This window comes from Toxotes jaculatrix, chromosome 4 (genome assembly GCF_017976425.1).
Source record: "Toxotes jaculatrix isolate fToxJac2 chromosome 4, fToxJac2.pri, whole genome shotgun sequence".
NCBI classification, from domain to species: Eukaryota; Metazoa; Chordata; class Actinopteri; family Toxotidae; genus Toxotes; species Toxotes jaculatrix.
Window position 1 is genome coordinate 7,413,185 of NC_054397.1, and position 22,824 is coordinate 7,436,008.

At 38.6% G+C, this 22,824-nt stretch overlaps 1 protein-coding gene across 3 annotated transcripts in view; it reads left to right on the top strand.

Moving 5' to 3' along the window:
• The window catches only part of fbxw7 (F-box and WD repeat domain containing 7), a 115,432-nt gene extending 105,831 nt beyond the window's left edge, over window positions 1–9,601 (top strand). For all 3 annotated transcript variants that reach the window (XM_041036017.1, XM_041036018.1, XM_041036019.1), the window contains 4 exons: window positions 756–937; window positions 2,733–2,958; window positions 3,864–4,074; window positions 7,016–9,601. In XM_041036017.1, coding sequence (XP_040891951.1) covers window positions 756–937; window positions 2,733–2,958; window positions 3,864–4,074; window positions 7,016–7,284 — 888 coding nt within the window. In that variant the 3' untranslated portion in view covers window positions 7,285–9,601. The remainder of the gene's footprint in view (window positions 1–755; window positions 938–2,732; window positions 2,959–3,863; window positions 4,075–7,015) is intronic.
• Window positions 9,602–22,824: the final 13,223 nt, after the last annotated feature.

Below are 22,824 nucleotides of genomic sequence, written 5' to 3' on the forward strand. Positions count from 1 at the left end.
GAGGGGGCAAGACAGGCTGCAGTGTCATCTTCCTCTTTCACTCGCTGCAATAAAACCTCTTGCCCTGCACTGCCATTCACTGCTCCACGGCTTATCAGCTACAGTCAGGGGGTCACATGTTGTACACTTGAGAGACGCTCTCCACTCTGAACATGACATAACCACAGCACGTAGCGCTTTCCACCAACCCCATCCACAGTTTGCTCTTCTCCTCTCCCCAAAGAATTTTCATTTAATGCATTTTGGATAATTAAATCGAGGGACAAATGAGACAAACTGTGGAGACGCAAATTCAATTGATCAAAAAGATTTCCATAACTGCCGTAATCAATAGCTAATCTACCATCCCTAATGGGGATGAATGGGCACATTTCCTTATTGAAGACAGTTGTCAACCCTTTCTGCAAAGTGAAGAAATAGGCCGCTTTTGCAGCAGATAAGTAAAAGCAATTATAAAAGCCAAGAGAGCTCAGAGAGAGATTTTGTCCCAGTACAGCAGCAGGTAGAAATGACTGAGCTCTTCATTCCCATAAAAGGTCGCACACATTTCATTTTACTTGTCTTTTTTTCCCTGAAGGCAAAGGAGATCATACAGGAAAAAAAATCCCAAATGTGATATTATGAAACTAATTTATGATATGTATGAATGAACTCACCCTGAATGTCTTTGAAACTTACTTTTCTAACATCAGAAGTTTACAATAGGAGTGAGGAATTTACTGACCAACGCTCTTCTTCTTCTGTGGCCTTTTCAGTGTTTGCGGACGTTGGTGGGCCACACAGGCGGCGTGTGGTCATCCCAGATGCGAGACAACATTATTATCAGTGGCTCCACTGATCGCACACTCAAGGTCTGGAACGCAGAGACAGGAGAATGTATCCACACCCTCTATGGGCATACCTCAACAGTGCGCTGCATGCACCTACATGAGAAAAGGTATGGAGCAATCTCATCAGTGGAAAAAACACTTTTGTGGTGTCTTTTGGTGCCACAGTGCTTTAGATGATCATGCAAATTAGATGCAAATTCAGATAATAAATCTAGAGCTGAAACAACAAGGCAATTAACAGAGTAGTCTGATAATAGATGAATGATTTTAGTCGTTTTTCAAGCAAAAATGCCAGAGATTCCATGGTTCCAGTTGCTGAAGTGTGTGAGGATTTGCTGCTCTTTTTGTCTTATGTGGTATTAAACTGAATGCTTTTGGTTTTGTAGATGTCACCTGGGGCTTTACAAAAACGTGATGGCCACTATTAACTATTTTCTGACATTTTATAGACCAAAGGAATAATCAGTTAATCAAGAAAGTAGTGGGCAGATTGATCAGTAATGAAAATGATCATTAGTTGCAGCTCAGGCTTAGTTGTTGTTAAATAAACCCATTTCATGTGTAGTTTTATCTCTGTCACGTCTGTCAGGTTCAGTTTTGTTGTGTTATATGTCATTAATGCAAATTAATGATGTGTGTTCTTATGGAAGTTAAATAAGTTAAATAAAAAATTAATGATTAGTGAACTTTACAAATAATTTTAAGGTGAGAAACAGGTAGCCTGGCTCTGTCCAATCAGTATCTCTAAAGCTCACTAAATAACATACTGTATTGCATTTGTTTAATTCTTGCAAAAACCTAAGGGTAAAAACAACAATCTTATCATTTAATTCTCAGCAAGAAAGTGAATAAATGCAAGTCCAAAATGTGGAACTATTCCTTTAATGTTCCTTCTGAATCATAACAATGATCCCACTGAGAAAAAAGAGACACTCCAGAAGAGTAAAAGAGGACAGTATCTGTATGAAAGTGAGCATGTGGTCTCAAAGTGATTAAATAGACCCTGTGAGGCGTCTTAAGTGAACTGCTGCTCACTTATTCACTCAATATTACACTCCAGAGACTCAAAGTGCTCTTTTCGCCTTAGGGCCCACCAAGGTTTTTGTGTAGCATTTGATTACTCACCCAGTGGAAACGCAGTGAGCTGGAGGCAGACAGTGAATAACATGTTGGTGATTTCCATCTCTTTTGCACCGTGAGGCTTTTTTTTTTTTAAATAAAGAGTATGTGCACTGTGTATCTACAGAATGTTTTTATTTACTCTTTTTTTTTTAAGTCTTTATTGAAGCATCAGGAATCTGGTGGAGATTAAGTAAAGCAGCTTCAATCAGTAAATTTTATTGTGTTTTTCCTCTATTTTTAATATTAACTGTAAATGATATCCTTGGTACAAACTGTTCTTAGAGTAATAATCTGAAAAATGTAAAACTTGGACAAAGCATAAGCATTCTTCCCTAAAGGGAGTTTTTCTTTCTATAACTTAAAATACATCTTTCTTTTTCCAGTCTGGGTGAAGACGTTGCTTAAGGCCAGCTGTTTGAGTTAAAGAGGTGTTTTTGTACATTCAAGTATGAACATGAATGTGACGCTATGGGTTACTTGTTGTCAGTGGAGCAAAAGAAAACGTTCATACCTGCCTCATTATTCTGTGAATGCAGCTGTCACAGCATGAATGAGGAGTTGTGAGGGGAGTATCGAATTTACTCTTACAGAATGAATAACGTGAGGGACAGGTTCCTTCTATGGGAAAATCCAGCTCAGCATACAGACTTGTTTTGAGTTCACAATAGTTTGTGCAGCATCCGAACTGAGACGTTCGACCTTTACTGTGTCTTAAAACTTACTGCTCTGCTAAAATTACCTGACACGCTGTCTGTTTGTGTCCGTCCTCTTTCCTCTCAGGGTGGTCAGTGGCTCTCGTGACGCCACGCTGCGCGTCTGGGACATCGAGACAGGTCAGTGTTTACACGTCCTAATGGGCCATGTGGCGGCGGTGCGCTGTGTCCAGTACGATGGGCGACGGGTGGTCAGCGGTGCCTACGACTTCATGGTGAAAGTGTGGGACCCCGAGACAGAAACCTGCCTCCACACGCTGCAGGGCCACACCAACAGAGTGTACTCATTACAGGTGAGCTGCTTCAGACACACAAAGACAGGCAGTGTGTGTGTGTTGGGGTGTTTGGGTATTTGGCATTGTACAGCTACAGAGTTATTTAGAGATCAACATCAACAGGTTTACAGAAGATTAAATGTAAGAATGGAGCTGTTGTCCAAACTGCAGCATGCAGCAGAAATTTTATTTTGGAATTGGGTCACATTTTTACAGTCTGCATTGAAATGTACCACAGGATTTGGCTGCACCAGCTTCCCCAACTGACATTATCTGTCTAGTTATTGGTAGAAAGTTTTGTAACTGAAAGTATCTTGTGTCACTTTTTTTGTGAGATGTAATTTCATAAATTGTCCATGACACTTGGAAAGTAAACCTCACTGAAATATCTCTCCTTGTGCTCGGGTAGTTGCTTTGCTAATGTGCCACACACAAATCCATAAACAAACAAACGTTAAACATTTCGCTCATATTTATGTACATTTTTATAGCATTTTAATGTATCCCCTCCAAATGTGTGTATGTGTTGTTGTTTCTTTGAGAAAATAAATAATAATTCCTGTGTGTCCCCTAAGATGTCCTCTCACCCACTCTGTGTGATGACATTGCACTTTAGCTGGTGTCATCAGCCTCAGAGAGGAGGCTGTTTACTGCACTGATAGATTGGTTTTTGTACCACGCTGCATCGTTAGGCTTTTAAAGTGTTGGTGCTCGACTTTTGGACATGGGAACAAAAAGAAACGCTTTCACAGATCAATAAAATTCATTCATTTCAATGAGTGTAATCTTAAGTTTGTTAATAGAACCAGAGTATGCTGTGTAGGCATCTGTGTCATCAACTGCAAGTAAGGGTGACATCTGCAGTTACCTTGAACTGGCAACTTGATTTTCAGCCAGTTTAAATTGATCCTCTCTGTCTCTAGTTTGACGGGATCCACGTGGTCAGCGGCTCATTAGACACGTCTATAAGGGTCTGGGACGTGGAGACAGGCAACTGCATCCACACGCTAACGGGGCATCAGTCCCTCACCAGCGGCATGGAGCTCAAAGACAACATCCTGGTCTCAGGCAACGCAGACTCCACTGTCAAGATCTGGGACATTAAGACGGGCCAGTGCCTACAAACACTGCAAGGTGAGTCCACCATCCCAGCAGGCTGTTGTATCAGCTATGTGTAGTGTAAGTTCATGTGTATAAACTTAGTAAAAAACAGGATGCACCATATAAGTTTCATATTAAGATATAACCTACATTTTACACATTAGCCCAGGAGGTGTAAGTCATTTCCTTATATTGTAGCACAACAGTAAAATGGTAGGGACTAAAGTTAAAAGAGCAAAAGGAAAATATTCTTAAATATTCAAACTGGGAAGAAACTGTCTTTGACTACAGCCAGACATTTATGAAAAAGCCGATCATGAGCATTTAGTACGGTCCTGTACTGTTACCGTCATTTTTCTGCTGCATTCATTTGAGAATTGCCAGAATCTGGAGGTTTCTCAAAGACTTCTGTTGGTGTTTTGTTTACAACATATTTAAGTGTTATACAGCCATTGTCACCTCAGTTTAAAGCATCAGTACAATAGAAGAGGTCAGTAAATTATTGTTGTTGATTAACATGCATTGTATCATGTTAGCCACTTCACAAATGCAACTGTCATAAATTGCCTTTTTCTTTTTTAAGTCTATTGTAGTTTTATTTTTCTTTTGTTGCCAGCTAGTTGTGTCTTTCTGTTCTATATTGTCTGAATAATGCATCACAGTAGGTGAAACATCAAGCTCTGCAACAACGAGATTGACAACAAGACAATAGTGAACATTTCGCTGTAGCAGACATGGAGATGGTTTATGCAACACACTGCAAAACCACTCAGACGTACATTAAACTACAAGTATATGAATATGCAGCCTTGAACAGCAACAAAAAGCTTGGACTTAGCTTCAAAGTTAAGGTCCAATTAAAACCCAGAATAAATGACCTGTTTGTGTGTGTGCGTGAGGCTGTATGCGGCCAACACCTTGTGGGTCTGCTGGTCCTGATTACAGTCTCATTCTCTTTGTATCTTTGTGAATAGCTCTAACTCCATTAGCAGCACTGGTGCCTCACAGGAAGTTGGAAATCCTTTGCTGAATAGCAGCAGCAACCACCGGTGCCCCACCCCTAAATGTCCTCATTAACAAACTACAACCCTGTGTGTCCTCCCAACACCAACACACACACACACACCCGCTGAATAAAAGGATGCCCCAGTGAGAGTCTGAAGAGAAGGGGGCATAAGACCGGGGGAGGGGGTTGTGTGTGTGTGTGTGTGCCTTGTGAAGAGGGGGGGTGACTACAGTGAGGGGATGAAGGCCAGGAAACTTTGTAGGTCATATAATTAGGTCAGCGGACAATTTCTGCTATTCATTTGTGTGTTTTGATAAGACAATAGGCCAATAACAAGGCCGTCACTGTCAGCTGAAGAGAGTATAGGTAGTGATGGAGCAGGCTGCTTTGTTGTGGTAATGGAGCGAGAAGGGGAGGCAGGGAGGAGAGCAGCAGGGATGTTGGGGGTTGGTGCAGAGCAGTGTTGTATACTCGGGTAAATAACACAGCCTTTGAACTAACCGGAGACAGAAATGGAAAAGATGTGAAAGCTTGTTGACGGTGAGATTTCCACAAATTTTCTCTGCAAATGGATTGTGAAAGCGGAAAGAAATTAAATGTGTCTGAATGAAATAGCTGCTATAGCAACCTCAGTAAAAAAAAAAGCAGTTAATTTGCCAGCACTTGATTCTGAGCTTGTTTGTGTTTTCTGTGTAGCCCTAATTGATTTAATTAAGATATCATTTTCAAGTCCTTAGGGAAATCTTAAGTCACCACACACGTACAGTCACAAATAAAGTCACGTCAGTGGAAGGCAGTAACCGCCGCCATCTTCACTTTAACTGTGGCCTCCTGCCAGCGACAAGCACACAGACACGGCAGACGGAGGTGTAGCTGGAGCTGCTTAGGCTCCGCGACAGTGACAGGCCTGAGCATCTCACTGCACCCACTCCTAATGCCTGACTGCAGTAGGAAGACCTCACTGCTGCACTGTCACAGCAGCTTCAGGAATGAGACATAAGCTTTTTCCCTTCCTCTCACAGGCTCACACAGGTTTTTGTTTTGAGTTCTTTATTCCGTAGCTGGGTTCTCATACCACAGCTCTCCTTCATTTCAAATTCATCCGTCCACTGCTCTGCTCACTCTAATTATTTGAAGTCTATTTTTGCCTAAATTATACCATGAACTATAGAGGCCCAGGTCAGGGTTTCCTCCATGACACCGTTTACTAGAGGCAGTTAGCCCCTCATCTCATGATTTGTTTCCTTAGACGATGGCTGCATAAACCCGCTATGGAAAACCCTGCAGGGAGTAAAAGTCCCTCTTGTGTATTACTCTTTGCATTTCCACAACCAGTGAAGAACCATGAAGATTAGATAGACCAGACTGATACCTGAAAGAAGCTGCTTTTTCGAGACATAACGGTTTGCACATGACGAGCAACATAGTCATATTATATGTTGTTTTTTCAGTTTGAGTTTTTCTCTCTCGTTCACCACCACTCCCTAGTTTGGATGCCTATTGCATTCATATGTTATTTAAACGACAGAAAAGTCAGATCCATACTGTGACAACATTGATGGCACCGGCAACCAGTGTTTAGTTATACATTGTGCAAAAGTTTTGTCAACTGAAGACATTTTGTAAAAGTTTGGGAGCAAAGAAGCTTTGGATTCTATTATTACTGCTTTTCACAGAAGTTGTAGCAGTAGCAGAGATGTGTGTTTGATCGGTAACTTTAAGTGCTGCTAACACATCCTTGATATTTCCTGGGCCCTCAGAGACTACTGCCTTGGGAACAGGGACTTTTTGCTGGGCAGGAAATATGGATGAGAAATTAAATTTAGACCCTGGTTTCTTTAACCAAAGAGCGAGCAAAGTTCTTGAATTTCTGAAAAGGTTTCAGGGTGAAAAAGACTAAAACTTGTCCTCTTCTTCCTTTACGTCACACTTCACCCCTCTAACCACCGGGTTTCTCTGTGTGTTCAGGTCCACACAAGCACCAGAGCGCCGTGACGTGTCTCCAGTTCAACAAGAACTTTGTCATCACCAGCTCAGACGATGGCACAGTTAAACTGTGGGACCTGAAGACGGGAGAGTTCATCCGAAACCTGGTGACTCTGGAGAGCGGCGGAAGCGGCGGTGTGGTGTGGCGCATCCGGGCCTCCAACACCAAGCTAGTGTGTGCGGTTGGCAGCCGCAACGGCACAGAGGAGACCAAGCTGCTGGTGCTGGACTTTGATGTGGACATGAAGTGAGAAGGGACATGGTGGGGAAGGACGAAGAGAGCGAACCACGAAGAGGAAGGAATAGAGAGAGCACGGGAGGTGAGGCACCAAGAAACCAGGGCCGAAGCCGCAAACTCTTCACCCAAACTCGCAAAAGATACAACCACCGCCGCTAACAGTGGGCTGTCCTGTCCTCTACCATTATCTCCCCCGTCCCCCTTTTGGGTAAATGTTACTGACAAAGCCACAGCCCCTCACACGTGTTTAGCCCCTGCTTTTGACCCTCCCCCCCCGCCCACCAGTACGAGGTGGAGTCAGAGGGGATCGGGCTGGAAATGGGGCAGGGGGGCCAAGACCGGTCTGTCCCTTGATTAGCTGGGAGGAAGAAGAGAAGAAGAAAGGAACGACTGATGACGACTGAACTCTTTTGAAGTGACTCTCCGCCCTTTCGGTTCGGGGTCAGCTTCGCACAGAGACTTGGTTTCGCTTCAAGCCTGACAGATTTTGAGATGTACAGAGATATATTATTTTTTAAAGCCCCACAACCCGCTCCCTCCCTCCCCCACCCCAATCAGTACACGCTCTCAAACACAAACACACACACTCAAACCGGAGAAGTGGAAAGCAGTGACCACAGGTGAAGACAGAGGAAGGCGGGGGACGTTTATAGGTGAATTTCCACACAGTTACACGTAAAGAGCTGCTTGATGTAAAAGGAAAGAAGTTGGAGGGTTCAGCCTGTAATGAGGCTCGATTCTCATCACTCCATTTCCGTTCTTGTTGTTCTCCACTCGGTTTCTGTAGTTTGATTTCTTTACAATATCGCACACAAACACAACTGTGAATTTCAGTACCTTTTTGGTTTATCATATGAAAGGGGTTTCTCTATCGGTGTTGTTTTTTTTTCCCCTCTTTCCTTGCCGTTGCCAACAGCAACAAATCCCAGTATTAGAAACCTGCTCGGTTTAGGTTTGCTGTCATTATGTCACAAGGGTTTTTTTTTTTTTTTTTTTTTTTTTAGTCATTTTGTTTGAAGTTGTTTGTTCTTCCTTTCTGTTTTCTACATACCTGGGTTTGGAGCGCCGTCTCCACATAAACATCAATGCTGTCCAGAATTTTTCAGTCTAGCTGGGGTGGTTTCCTCAATGCCGGTGCTGTAACGAGAAGAAGTAAAGGTTCTTTGCTCAAAGCGCTGTGAATTAATGCCCCGAACCCCCGGCCCTTTCCCCTCTACTGTTTTCCCCCAGTGGCCAAACTGTATTTATGCTGCTAGATGAATGGAAAAAAAGAGAGATGGAACTTTTACTTGCTGTGACGTTTTAGTCCCAGGCGAAATTCCAAATTGAACTCTATATGTTTGGACTTAAACAAAAGATGACAAAAGATAACATCCAACATTTTTGTTTTGTTTTGTTTGTTTTTGCCACTGAAACTTGAGCCAAACGTGCCTCTACGAGGCTGAGAGGAGGGAGCGTGTCCGACAGATACTGACGGGATCGCCTGCAGAGAGGAAACAAGCGGATGTACACTGTTGGCGTGCGTGTGTGTGTGTGCATGAGTGCGTGTGTTAAGCGTGTTAATGGGCAACTAGTAAACACATTCCTTGGGACAAAGCTCTTTCAGCCTGTTCTTTGGGGAAATGTACAAATGCTGTGTGGACTGGCAAAGAAGAAAAAAAAAACTAGCAGATGTATCAACTTTAACACGTGAATGAAAGAACTGTCCGTACCCATGTGTGATTGTTGTTCCATTCAAAGATGTCTGAAGCAACAGAGGAGACCATCGCAAACACCAACTGACAGGTCGAGCTGCCAGGAGTCTTAGTGTTACGTGTGCTGCAGTTAAAATCGCCGCGGCCGCAACCTCGTGGTTTGTCAGTGGGGAAAAATAAAAATACAAAGGCAACAAACGTGAACTGAAACATTGTAGCCAAACGAAAATCGTCTCAATCTCCAAGAGTCACAACTCAAGCTGAACTGTGAAAGTGGTATAACACTGTATATTAAAAAAAAAAAAAAGAAAAAAGAAAACAATCTTGCTCTATCTCCTCTCGTTGTTTTCTCCCTCTGTTTTAATTTATGATCTGGTTTGAGAAATCAGATTTGTTGCAGGTGTTTTATTTTTTTCAGTTCATGTAAACTGCCTGGCAAAAAAGAAAACAGACAGAAAAAACCTTAAAGGGATTGTGTATTTGTTTGATTCACTTAGAATTTTATTTTCTTATAACTTAAGTGCAATAAAATGTGGGTTTTTCTTTTTTCATTTCAAGCATATCAGTTGTCTGTTTTTGTTACCTGTGTGAAGGCATCTTATATGTTCAATAAAGCAAATTATTTGGTTAATTACATCCACAAGGGAATACTTCTAACATTAATCGTAGTGCAGGTTCATTAAGCCATTTATTTTAGGTTAGACTGAACATGTGAGTCTTTCCTTTAGATGCAGTTCTACTGGATCCAGTTTAAGGAGTAGATCTTTAAAGTTTTTCATCTCCTCCTTCTTGCACTAAATTTGGATGGACACTTGGCTTGTGGCACTCAACCCCAAGACTACTGGTTCCTACAGAGGATGAAAATCTCTACAAATATTTATTTAAAATTTTAAAAACTGCCGAATAATTTCCTAAGACAGCTGGGCACTGTAATTCTCCGCTAACATTGCTCAAACAGAAGTAAACAATGCATTTGTTGGGGACTATTTTCTCTCTGGTGAGTATTTATAGCAGCAAGAGTTTGTTATGTGGGATTGACCCAAAATAAACTACAGTGCCCTTGTTCGTTGTAATGAAGGAGCAACAATGGAGCTCGATGGCACAGAGGAATAAACTCTGTGGCTTTGGTCTTACTGGCAGTGCTTGTTAGTAAGATCACATTTTTTCAGGGGATTTGTTGACAAAAATAAAGAGCATCAACAACTCTGTTCTTTCAGTAGCTCAATATTACATACAATAGTGCCAGTCTGAGGTCTGTCTTCCACATAATTTAGTAGGATGTCTCAAGAAACTTCACATTCAAAAGAGATTTCAGTAAAGTTTGGTACAAAACAACAAAAAAAAAAGAGAAGAAAACAGATGGGATCCCTGAACATGTGTGTTTGATAGCCTAAATGATTATTCAATTATGAAAATAATCAATGGTTGCAGACCTAGAGTTTGGTCATGAGTTAACAAACAAGTTTAATGGGGCTTTTCTGAACATTGTCACTATTTTTTCGAGAACTGTTGTTCTGCAGCTTTAGTAGAGGTATATCTGTATGTTAAAAAAAAAAAAAAAAAAATATCAACCTAAGTAGCCTGAAGAGGCAGATGTAAGATTTACTCACATCAAGCATCCACATTTTTTTTTAATCCCAGGGTTTTTTATTAAGTTTAATTTTCTTGAAAGAGATTAACGGGGGTATATAATGGGGTATTGTTTTTCTATTTAGTCCGTAATTTAATTACTTTTTCAGCCTGTTAAGATAATTTATGCAATTTCAGCCTCACTGAAGCCAAACAAGTTGCATTCACTCTGCTCTCAGCTGTGTCCAAAGTACTATGAAGGCGATTGGGGAACAATTTTGAATGTGACCCTTTGTTTTGTTTTGTGTGTGTTTTTCTTTTTTTTCTTTTTTTTTCTTTCCCCCAGTCAGTGTCAGTTACATCCAGACGGTTATCTGTCATGAGCCCTTGCAGCTCAGTGTAGCAGCAGTAACAAAGTCTGTGCTGCGGATTCCCTCCTGCCTGTTGCCTAGTGATAGCTCGTCTCTGGCCCGGCCTCAGAGCTCAGTGTGCACTCGTAGTATAAACGGTATTGTGAGGAAGCAGCGAGGGCTGTACATCCTCACATGAATGGACGCGTGGGGGAGTTTCCACTTTGGTTGGCAAGGTTACTGTGTGCGCCTGTTTGTTCCCAGGCTCCACTCATGTGTTGTGTAAGCAGCAGCTCTGCTCCACTGACTGGTCACAGAGGATAGTAATCGACTTTTTTTTTGGTAGCTGTAACAGAAGATTTGCTTATGAATGCATTTCTTGCTTCATACAGGGGCACAAAATGTTGAAACAAATCTGTGATTTACAATCATTTTAATACAGTTGCAGTACGGCTCTGTGGATGGCTTTGTCACTGTGTCACTTGGTCCACCACTTTGGTCCAGACTCAAAAATTATTGGATGGATTGCCATGAAATGAAAACCCAGCTGTGTGTCAGTACAGAGCTGCTTGCATGGCTGTGGATTAGTCTTGTTCAGGAAAAAATGCCAATCAGTTGGGATTGGAAAGGAAGGAAGCAGGCAAGAAGAATGCGAAAAGATCTACATGCATCTAGATCTACAGTTTACTCTTCTCTAATCCATGCTGTGTGTGTGAAACAATGACCAATTTTATAAATGTAGAAAGGAAATGTCTTATTGGTGAAAGTGCTTTAAAATGTACAGTAGTTGAGTAAATATACTTATTTACTTTCCACCACTGTGAGAAAATAAGTCAAACAATTGTTAGTTGCAGCCCTACTGTGATTTAGATTTTTCGTATGAGTAAACAACATTTGTAAAATGTATTTTTCTTGCAGAAAAAGCTGAACAGTTCATATAGTGTAACAAACAAGATCATCTGGACCAGGAGACACTGATGTATCTCTACAGACAGTCTTTTAATGAACTTAATTTTAGGAGGTGATGAATCATCTCATTCCTTGAGGTTATTAGCCATTTATCTACCTTACACTTACTGCCTCGACTGCACTGCACTTCTTCCTCTTGATGAATGAATGTCCCTCTCCCTGCTCTCACCGCTCAAACGAACCACGTCTGCCGTTGCCCTCAGCACTAACTCATCCAGCGACAAACAACACACCGCGGTCATGAGAGACGGAAACTGGTGAGGGATGCACCTCCACCGAGCAGATTGTGATGGCATGGGAAGCATTTAAGGGGTTTGGATGTCAAGATAAAAGAGATGGAGGGGGGCTCCCACACCTCATTTCATATCCCTCCATCTCTTTGTTCAGTAATCCTGCCCTGCAGCATCATGGCTCTTCTCATTGCCAGCAGATTCTCAAAGGGCCGTAGCATTAGCATTGGTAGCGTTTCACGTCTCTGCTTAATCCTATTTTGGACCTTTGTTGTAGCCCGAGAACTGATAAAGGAACACTTAATCGCCATAACCTGCTGTCAATGGATGATGTTGAATGGAGTTACAGTCTAGGATCTCACCATTGATCGGTGCACACGCATAGGTTGATCTAAACTGCTTTTGTTTCCTTTGGGGAACTGATGTTGATGTCGGTCATTAATCTTCACACTTGCCCTCTGGATAAGCACATACATTTAAGGCTATGAGGTCAGCAGGTTTACTCAACTCCTCTTGTGAGGTTCAAAGTGTGAGTCTGACCTTTTTCTCCTGTACAATCACCTTGCCCCCCCCCCAAAAAAAATCTTGAAAACGCCCATTGAAATGCCAGGTTTGTTTTTGGCCAAACTGGCAATCTGTACGGATTCCTGCATTCGATCACAGCTCAGCAGCACACCAAATCACATCGTGTGTTTCATAAAGAGATGTGAGTACGATCCTGTACGAGAGAGGTAGAAGCAGGAATATTCATTCACCTTTTTTCTCTTTTTAAACCAGGCACAGTTAATAACACCCAGGTGAACACGAGGCATCAGCTGAAGCTCTTTGATTGCCCTGATGGGATTCATGCCTGACTGCTACTTCTTCAGTATTAAGAACCTGACAGCAGGAGGCAAAACTGCAGGGGTCATTCATATCACTGGTAATCCCACAGACCTCCAAACGCAGGACATTTATTTTAAATTATAGGCCAGTTTTCAGTGTCTCAATAAATTACAAATGGTGTCACACTGAATTAGAAAGAACATCTAACATTTTCTGTTTCAGCTCTACACAGTTAAAGTTCCTCAAAGTTATGCTGAACAGCAGCAGACTGACTTTGAGGAACTTGTACTTTACTCAAGTATTTTCATTCTGTGCTACTTTATACTTCTACTCTGCTACAATTCAGAGCAAAATATTTTTTACCCCACTACATTTATTTAATGGCTATGCTAAATTTTTTCACTCAAACAGGGCTGCTATATACTAATAGCTTATAAATGTCTTATAAATGATTGTTATTCTAAAGTGTTACCTATTATTTTTCTGTCAATCGACCGTTATACAAAATAATACACGAATGAGCCACATATAACATCCTGCATTATTACATGTGTTTTTAATCACTGTGGCTAAGGAGACCTGCTCAGGTTGCAGTTGCACAAAGCTACATGGGGGTTTATGCGAGGTCACCAGAGTCCACATGCTAATTTGTGTTTTCACATAACGGTATTTCTACTTTAACTTGAGTGAAGGATCTGAGTATTTTTCCATTGTTGCCTGAGGCTCATCAAAGTTAGATGTGAGTCTTTAGGTCACATGACAGTCATGTGAGTCATCAGAACCACAGGTTACAGTGAGGATCACAAGGAAATTGCCTGAAGAAAGAAATGGCAGAAAAGCTTTACAGTAGCAGTGATTGTGTTTTGAGACATCCTATGACCCGGATGACTAAAGGCTCCTTTACACTGTGCAATTTTAAGATATCCCCTTGGGGTGCCCTGCTGGTATAGGGGTTTATGGCACCAAACATAACCCATATTGCTCCAGATTCAAGCTTATCTGGGGACCTTTGTTATATGTCATTCCCTGTTTCTCTCTCTCCCTGTTTACTGTTATTGCTCTACTGCTGACTCTACTGACTCTATTAAAGACATTAAATTAAAAAATAGCCTATCCAAGACAAAAGTTAAGAATTATGAGGAAAACCAGTTGTCCTAGATTGCACTGTCATCAATGAACGATTTGTAGTTTTTGCAGCCAAATAACTGGCTGCATTTTAAAATTATGTTGAAAATGTAGGACTACTTTCTCTCTGCGGGATTCCTGTTATAACCCAAACATACAATCAGCCATGTGTACTGCATGTAACGATAACAGAAGACACTGGCTGACATGGTAAATGTCATTTTTGAAAAACCTTTTCAAAAATTGTCCCAGTGCTATGGCAAAGATTTGTTTTTTAATTTACTACATTTTCAAACCGGGTGCAGATTGATGGCATGTGCATCTTAAAACTGAAAAAAAAACAAAAAAACGCAAACATGGTTTTATTCAACCTACAGTATCTTGCACAGTGTGACATGCAACAAACCTGCCTGTATGGGGCCCTAAGCATCTTCTCGGACATAGGCACAGATCACTGAACAAACAACACCACTACTTCACTTGTAGCAGTTTCTAGCCTTGCAGATAGATAAATAAATTAAACTAAAACCATTTATATGACTAAAAACCACAAGAGGTGCAGACAGTGAGAAGAATCTGTGTGACCCAACCCTTTAAATGAAGAAACAAGAAGATACAGGACATATGACTAATGTGACAGTGTAAAAAAAATGTCTAACTTCTAAAATGGAAATTTAAGGGGAACATTGGGAACATTCCAAATACAGGACGTCACGTGCAAGCAACGCTACCTTTGCTGTTCCCCTATTTAAGTCATAGTCAGATTAACAGCAACTTTTTGTGTGTGTAGGTAATAATAAGGTGACTCGGTGACAAAGAAGGGCTACAACTAATGATTAATGTCACTGTCAGTTATTAGTTAGCAGTTAGTTTTTTTTCCTTCTCAGTTCTCCAGAGCCCAAGGTGACATCTCCAAATCGCTTGTTTTATCAAACCTTTATCAAGCACCTGAAAACCTAAAGTTATTCAACTTTGGTGAAAGAAGACAGAGAGAAGCCCTGAATCCTCACATCTCAGGAGCTGGAACCAGCAAATGGCACAATACTTGATAGATAATCTTCATGATTAATCAATAATAGTTGCCAATTAATTGTCTATTAATCAACAAATCAATTAATCAATCAGCCAATCAATTTACTGTTAAATCAGTAGGACAAAATATTTAGTTGTAAAAGTGACCTCTGTCAGTTTCATTGACCTGGGGTTTGTAGGCTTTAAAGGTGGCAGGGAAAGTCGAAGTGTGTTTTCCTAACGTGGAGGACTGCAAAGGAGCATTCAGCTTCACGCTACACCAGAGCCCATCTGCAACACTCGTGTGCGTAGGCGGCGAAAGTATGGCAGGGGATGATGCCAGCACATACTGCTATGGAGAGGGCACACACGCTGACTATCCAGCACCACCTGTCTCACTTGGGTAACTGATGAGCACAAGGTGTGCAACGGTGTGTGCTCTCATTTATCTGCAGAGGAGATGAGTAAGCAAATTCACCTGTGGTGTCGTCCTCGAGTGCTAATTATGCGGTCAATTTTCTGCAACAGAGGACAGAGTGTGAATATTTTTTAGACAGATTTATTATGTTGCATGAATATGAAACAGAAATCACAAGGATTTAACTGATCTGATGTCAGAAAAGTGCAGTTGCATTTGCTTTTTTTTCTTATTTAAACAGTTGTGTGCTCCTGTTTGTGTGTGTGGAGGTTGTTGCTGGTGCTTTCATGCCGCCTGCCTCTGCCCGCTGTGGCTTGGCAGGGAGACACTGCCACTGACAGCTCCTGAGCAAGAGAGTGCCGCAGGCAGAGCTTGGGCATGACAAACCCTTCTGGAGCACGCTTATGACTCAACGGAGCCAAGATACAAAAAATACTTGAATCTCTAATGTCCTGACCTCCTGCATAATTCTCAAGCTATGTGTGTCCTACGCTGAAAGCATTTTCCAGTCTTTAAAGGATATGTCTATGTTTTTTATCACAATTTCACTTTTTATTTCACGACTGTATCTCTATCACTAAATTAGCTACATAGTCAGTGCGGCTCCTCATTGGTGACTGCTCAGCTGTGATGCACAGTAAACTGCTTCGCCTTCAAAAACAAATTAAAGCTGCAAGCAGTGATGGCAGTCAACGCAAAACAGATTTGGTTATTGTAGATGGCTCAGTCACTGCACGTTCTTACCTCAGAGACATCATAGAACCCATCATCATTCCCCAATTCCGCCAGCACACCCCCAACTTTCTGTTCATGGATGATAATGCTCCACCACATAGTGCCAGAATTGTCACAGCTCGACTTCGGAGGACGTTGGAGTGCCTCATATGGTATGGCCAGCAATGTCCCCTGACCTGAACCCCATAGAGCACGCCTGGGACCAGCTGAAGCAGAGACTGGATGATCGTACCCCACCCCAACGTGACCTGGCAGAACTGCGTGTAGCACTTGTGGAAGAGTGGAACACATTGCCTCAGAACATCATGAGGCTAGTGAGGAGCATGAGACTTCGCTGTCAAGCTGTCATTGCAGCAAATGGTGGAAACACCCGCTACTGACATTGTCAATTTTTGTTATTTGGGGCTATCCTTGTTATTGTCTTAATGAAAATGGTGTTTCTTTTCATTCATTATTAGTAATATCAAAGGGAACTTTTACTTATTTCATTAAAATTCAGACCAAATAGGAAAAGCACTCATGTAATCTGTCAGTCAAGTACTCATTGTAAAATATATTCATAGTACCTTTTTCTTTCTTCTCTATATAGTGTACATATACTCATAAACCTATCTGTATAGTAAGTACCTGCATGTTTGTACATACACTTAGATACATAATGCATCTGTATAGTATGATCATAATACTTACACTTACTAGTGTGTTTATTGCACTTGCTGCTTTTGCACTTCTGGTTAGATGCTAAACTGTATTTTGTTACCCTGTCCCTGTACATGTGTAATGACAATTAAGTTGAATCTAATCTAAATAACAATATCCCTAACTTATTGTGAGTAGTGTAGGTCATATACATTATTCAAAGTAAGGTTTTCTTTCCTACATTTCAACAGCATTTCCACGAATGCCATATCTCATTCTAACTAGATATGTTGATAACACAATATTTAAGAAATGCTGTTGAAATATAGGTTTTGCTTTACCTTTACATCACATCAAAAAGCAAAAGGCACTGGTTATGGTACACCTAGTACACTAGGGTGGGGTTCAATTCCCTGCAGTGCCCTGCTAATAGATTGATGATGTAAGATCCACACAAAATCCTAAATCTACACAGCTTGTCATGACAACTCCATGTTAACACATCTATATAGAATGTATGTATTTCCATTATATAGCTCACATGGCACACTGACATAAACAGACATTTATGGCTCCAAGTAAAAGGAGCTCAACTGCACCAATGCCTCCACTATCTTATCTTCTTTCCAACAGCCCTGATCTCATTTGCTCTCCAGATATACAGAGACATACACATGTACAAAAGACATGTCTTTTCCCCCAGTAGGTGCTGTATTGCTGTATGTGTGTAGCATAATATGAGCATGTCACTGTGTTCTCTTTTGTATGCTGATCAGTTTCTCCCTCTTAATCTGGTCTGCTTTCCAGTGAATTATATGAAAAATACACATAACTACATGAAAAATACGCATATTTCCAATTCCCAGTAGTTGGCGCTATTAAACATCTCTGTAAAGTTTGATCCACATTGGATGAAGTATGTGGGAGACACAGTCACAAATACATCCATTTCCTGTGTGTTGGTGAAGGGTCAATTTCGTGGCGGCACCATGGCAGACCATGTAACCCAAACCAAAGCTTTTCACAACGTTTAGTCATGAAGGCCTTAATTTCAAGTCTGTGGGTCTTACTTGGGTCTTTTTTTTTTCAGACCTCAAAACGTCATAGTATAGTAAGGCGTCAAAATCGGCCAAAAAAAGTTAAAATTTTTTTGGACCTCAAAATGTCATAAAAAACGTCATAGTATAGTAAGGCGTCAAAAAATGCCAAAAAAAGTCACAATTTTTTTGGACCTCAAAATGTCATAAAAAACGTCATAGTATAGTAAGGCGTCAAAATCGGCCAAAAAAAGTCAAAAAATTTTTGACCTCAAAATGTCATAAAAAAGGTCATAGTATAGTAAGGCGTCAAAATCGGCCAAAAAAAGTCAAAATTTTTTTGGACCTCAAAATGTCATAAAAAACGTCATAGTATAGTAAGGCGTCAAAAAATGCCAAAAAAAAGTCACAATTTTTTTGGACCTCAAAATGTCATAAAAAAAGTCATAGTATAGTAAGGCATCAAAATCGGACAAAAAAAGTCAAAATTTTTTTTGACCTCAAAATGTCATAAAAAACATCATAGTATAGTATGGCGTTTTTTTCGGCCAAAAAAAGTCAAAAAATTTTTTGACCTCAAAATGTCATTAAAAAACGTCATAGTATAGTATGACGTCAAAATCGGACAAAAAAAGTCAAAAATTTTTTTTACCTCAAAATGTCATAAAAAACGTCATAGTATAGTATGGCGTTTTTTTCGGCCAAAAAAAGTCAACATTTTTTTTGACCTCAAAATGTCATAAAAAACGTCATAGTATAGTATGGCGTTTTTTTCGGCCAAAAAAAGTCAAAATTTTTTTGGACCTCAAAATGTCATAAAAAACGTCATAGTATAGTATGCCGTTTTTTACGGCCAAAAAAAGTCAAAAATTTTTTTGACCTCAAAATGTCATAAAAAACGTCATAGTATAGTATGGCGTTTTTTTCGGCCAAAAAAAGTCAACTTTTTTTTGACCTCAAAATGTCATAAAAAACATCATAGTATAGTATGGCGTTTTTTTCGGCCAAAAAAAGTCAAAAATTTTTTTGACCTCAAAATGTCATAAAAAACGTCATAGTATAGCATGACGTCAAAATCGGACAAAAAAAGTCAAAATTTTTTTTGACCTCAAAATGTCATAAAAAACGTCATAGTATAGTATGGCGTTTTTTTCGGCCAAAAAAAGTCAAAATTTTTTTTGACCTCAAAATGTCATAAAAAAACGTCATAGTATAGTATGCCGTTTTTTACGGCCAAAAAAAGTCAAAAATTTTTTTGACCTCAAAATGTCATAAAAAACGTCATAGTATAGTATGGCGTTTTTTTCGGCCAAAAAAAGTCAAAATTTTTTTGACCTCAAAATGTCATAAAAAACGTCATAGTATAGTATGGCGTTTTTTTTCGGTCAAAAAAAGTCAAAATTTTTTTTGACCTCAAAATGTCATAAAAAACGTCATAGTATAGTATGGCGTCAAAATCGGACAAAAAAAGTCAAAAAATTTTTTGACCTCAAAATGTCATAAAAAACATCATAGTATAGTATGGCGTTTTTTTCGGCCAAAAAAAGTCAAAAATTTTTTTGACCTCAAAATGTCATAAAAAACGTCATAGTATAGTATGGCGTTTTTTTCGGCCAAAAAAAGTCAAAATTTTTTTTGACCTCAAAATGTCATAAAAAACGTCATAGTATAGTATGGCGTTTTTTTCGGCCAAAAAAAGTCAAAATTTTTTTGGACCTCAAAATGTCATAAAAAACATCATAGTATAGTATGGCGTTTTTTTCGGCCAAAAAAAGTCAAAAATTTTTTTGACCTCAAAATGTCATAAAAAACGTCATAGTATAGTATGCCGTTTTTTACGGCCAAAAAAAGTCAAAATTTTTTTTTACCTCAAAATGTCATAAAAAACGTCATAGTATAGTATGGCGTTTTTTTCGGCCAAAAAAAGTCAACATTTTTTTGACCTCAAAATGTCATAAAAAACGTCATAGTATAGTATGACGTCAAAATCGGCCAAAAAAAGTCAAAATTTTTTTTGACCTCAAAATGTCATAAAAAACGTCATAGTATAGTATGGCGTTTTTTTCGGCCAAAAAAAGTCAAAATTTTTTTGGACCTCAAAATGTCATAAAAAACATCATAGTATAGTATGGCGTTTTTTTCGGCCAAAAAAAGTCAAAAATTTTTTTGACCTCAAAATGTCATAAAAAACGTCATAGTATAGTATGCCGTTTTTTACGGCCAAAAAAAGTCAAAATTTTTTTTTACCTCAAAATGTCATAAAAAACGTCATAGTATAGTATGGCGTTTTTTTCGGCCAAAAAAAGTCAACATTTTTTTGACCTCAAAATGTCATAAAAAACGTCATAGTATAGTATGACGTCAAAATCGGACAAAAAAAGTCAAAATTTTTTTTGACCTCAAAATGTCATAAAAAACGTCATAGTATAGTATGGCGTTTTTTTCGGCCAAAAAAAGTCAAAATTTTTTTTGACCTCAAAATGTCATAAGAAAACGTCATAGTATAGTATGCCGTTTTTTACGGCCAAAAAAAGTCAAAAAATTTTTTTACCTCAAAATGTCATAAAAAACGTCATAGTATAGTATGGCGTTTTTTTCGGCCAAAAAAAGTCAAAATTTTTTTTGACCTCAAAATGTCATAAAAAACGTCATAGTATAGTATGGCGTTTTTTTTCGGCCAAAAAAAGTCAAAAATTTTTTTGACCTCAAAATGTCATAAAAACGTCATAGTATAGTATGGCGTTTTTTTCGCAAAAAAAAGTCAAAATTTTTTTTGACCTCAAAATGTCATAAAAAACGTCATAGTATAGTATGACGTCAAAATCGGACAAAAAAAGTCAAAATTTTTTTTGACCTCAAAATGTCATAAAAAACGTCATAGTATAGTAAGGCGTCAAATTCGGCCAAAAAAAGTCAAAATTTTTTTGGACCTCAAAATGTCATAAAAAACGTCAGTATAGTAAGGCGTCAAAATCGGACAAAAAAAGTCAAAATTTTTTTTGACCTCAAAATGTCATAAAAAACGTCATAGTATAGTATGACGTCAAAATCGGAAAAAAAAAAAGTCAAAATTTTTTTTGACCTCAAAATGTCATAAAAAACGTCAGTATAGTATTGCGTTTTTTTTCGGCCAAAAAAAGTCAAAATTTTTTTTGACCTCAAAATGTCATAAAAAACGTCATAGTATAATATGGCGTTTTTTTCGGCCAAAAAAAGTCAACATTTTTTTTGACCTCAAAATGTCATAAAAAACATCATAGTATAGTAAAGCGTCAAAATCGGACAAAAAAAGTCAAAAAATTTTTTGACCTCAAAATGTCAAAAAAAAACGTCATAGTATAGTATGGCGTTTTTTTCGGCCAAAAAAAGTCAACATTTTGTTTGACCTCAAAATGTCATAAAAAAAGTCATAGCATAGTATGCCGTTTTTTTCGGCCAAAAAAAGTCAAAAAATTTTTTTTACCTCAAAATGTCATAAAAAACGTCATAGTATAGTATGGCGTTTTTTTCGGCCAAAAAAAGTCAAAATTTTTTTGGACCTCAAAATGTCATAAAAAACGTCATAGTATAGTATGACGTCAAAATCGGACAAAAAAAGTCAAAATTTTTTTTGACCTCAAAATGTCATAAAAAACGTCATAGTATAGTAAGGCGTCAAAATCGGACAAAGAAAGTCAAAAAATTTTTTGACCTCAAAATGTCAAAAAAAAAACGTCATAGTATAGTATGGCGTTTTTTTCGGCCAAAAAAAGTCAAAATTTTTTTGGACCTCAAAATGTCATAAAAAACGTCATAGTATAGTATGACGTCAAAATCGGACAAAAAAAGTCAAAATTTTTTTGGACCTCAAAATGACATAAAAAACGTCATAGTATAGTATGGCGTTTTTTTCGGCCAAAAAAAGTCAAAATTTTTTTGGACCTCAAAATGTCATAAAAAACGTCATAGTATAGTATGACGTCAAAATCGGACAAAAAAAGTCAAAATTTTTTTTGACCTCAAAATGTCATAAAAAACGTCATAGTATAGTAAGGCGTCAAAATCGGACAAAGAAAGTCAAAAAAATTTTTGACCTCAAAATGTCAAAAAAAAAAAACGTCATAGTATAGTATGGCGTTTTTTTCGGCCAAAAAAAGTCAAAATTTTTTTTGACCTCAAAATGTCATAAAAAACGTCATAGTATAGTATGACGTCAAAATCGGACAAAAAAAGTCAACATTTTTTTTGACCTCAAAATGTCATAAAAAACGTCATAGTATAGTATGGCGTTTTTTTCGGCCAAAAAAAGTCAAAATTTTTTTGGACCTCAAAATGTCATAAAAAACGTCATAGTATAGTATGGCGTTTTTTTCGGCCAAAAAAAGTCAAAAATTTTTTTGACCTCAAAATGTCATAAAAAACGTCATAGTATAGTATGGCGTTTTTTTCGGCCAAAAAAAGTCAAAAATTTTTTTGATCTCAAAATGTCATAAAAAAACGTCATAGTATAGTATGCCGTTTTTTACGGCCAAAAAAAGTCAAAATTTTTTTTTACCTCAAAATGTCATAAAAAACGTCATAGTATAGTATGGCGTTTTTTTCGGCCAAAAAAAGTCAACATTTTTTTTGACCTCAAAATGTCATAAAAAACATCATAGTATAGTATGGCGTTTTTTTCGGTCAAAAAAAGTCAAAAATTTTTTTGACCTCAAAATGTCATAAAAAACGTCATAGTATAGTATGGCGTTTTTTTCGGCCAAAAAAAGTCAAAATTTTTTTGGACCTCAAAATGTCATAAAAAACGTCATAGTATAGTATGGCGTTTTTTTCGGCCAAAAAAAGTCAAAAATTTTTTTGGACCTCAAAATGTCATAAAAAACGTCATAGTATAGTATGACGTCAAAATCGGACAAAAAAAGTCAAAATTTTTTTTGACCTCAAAATGTCATAAAAAACGTCATAGTATAGTAAG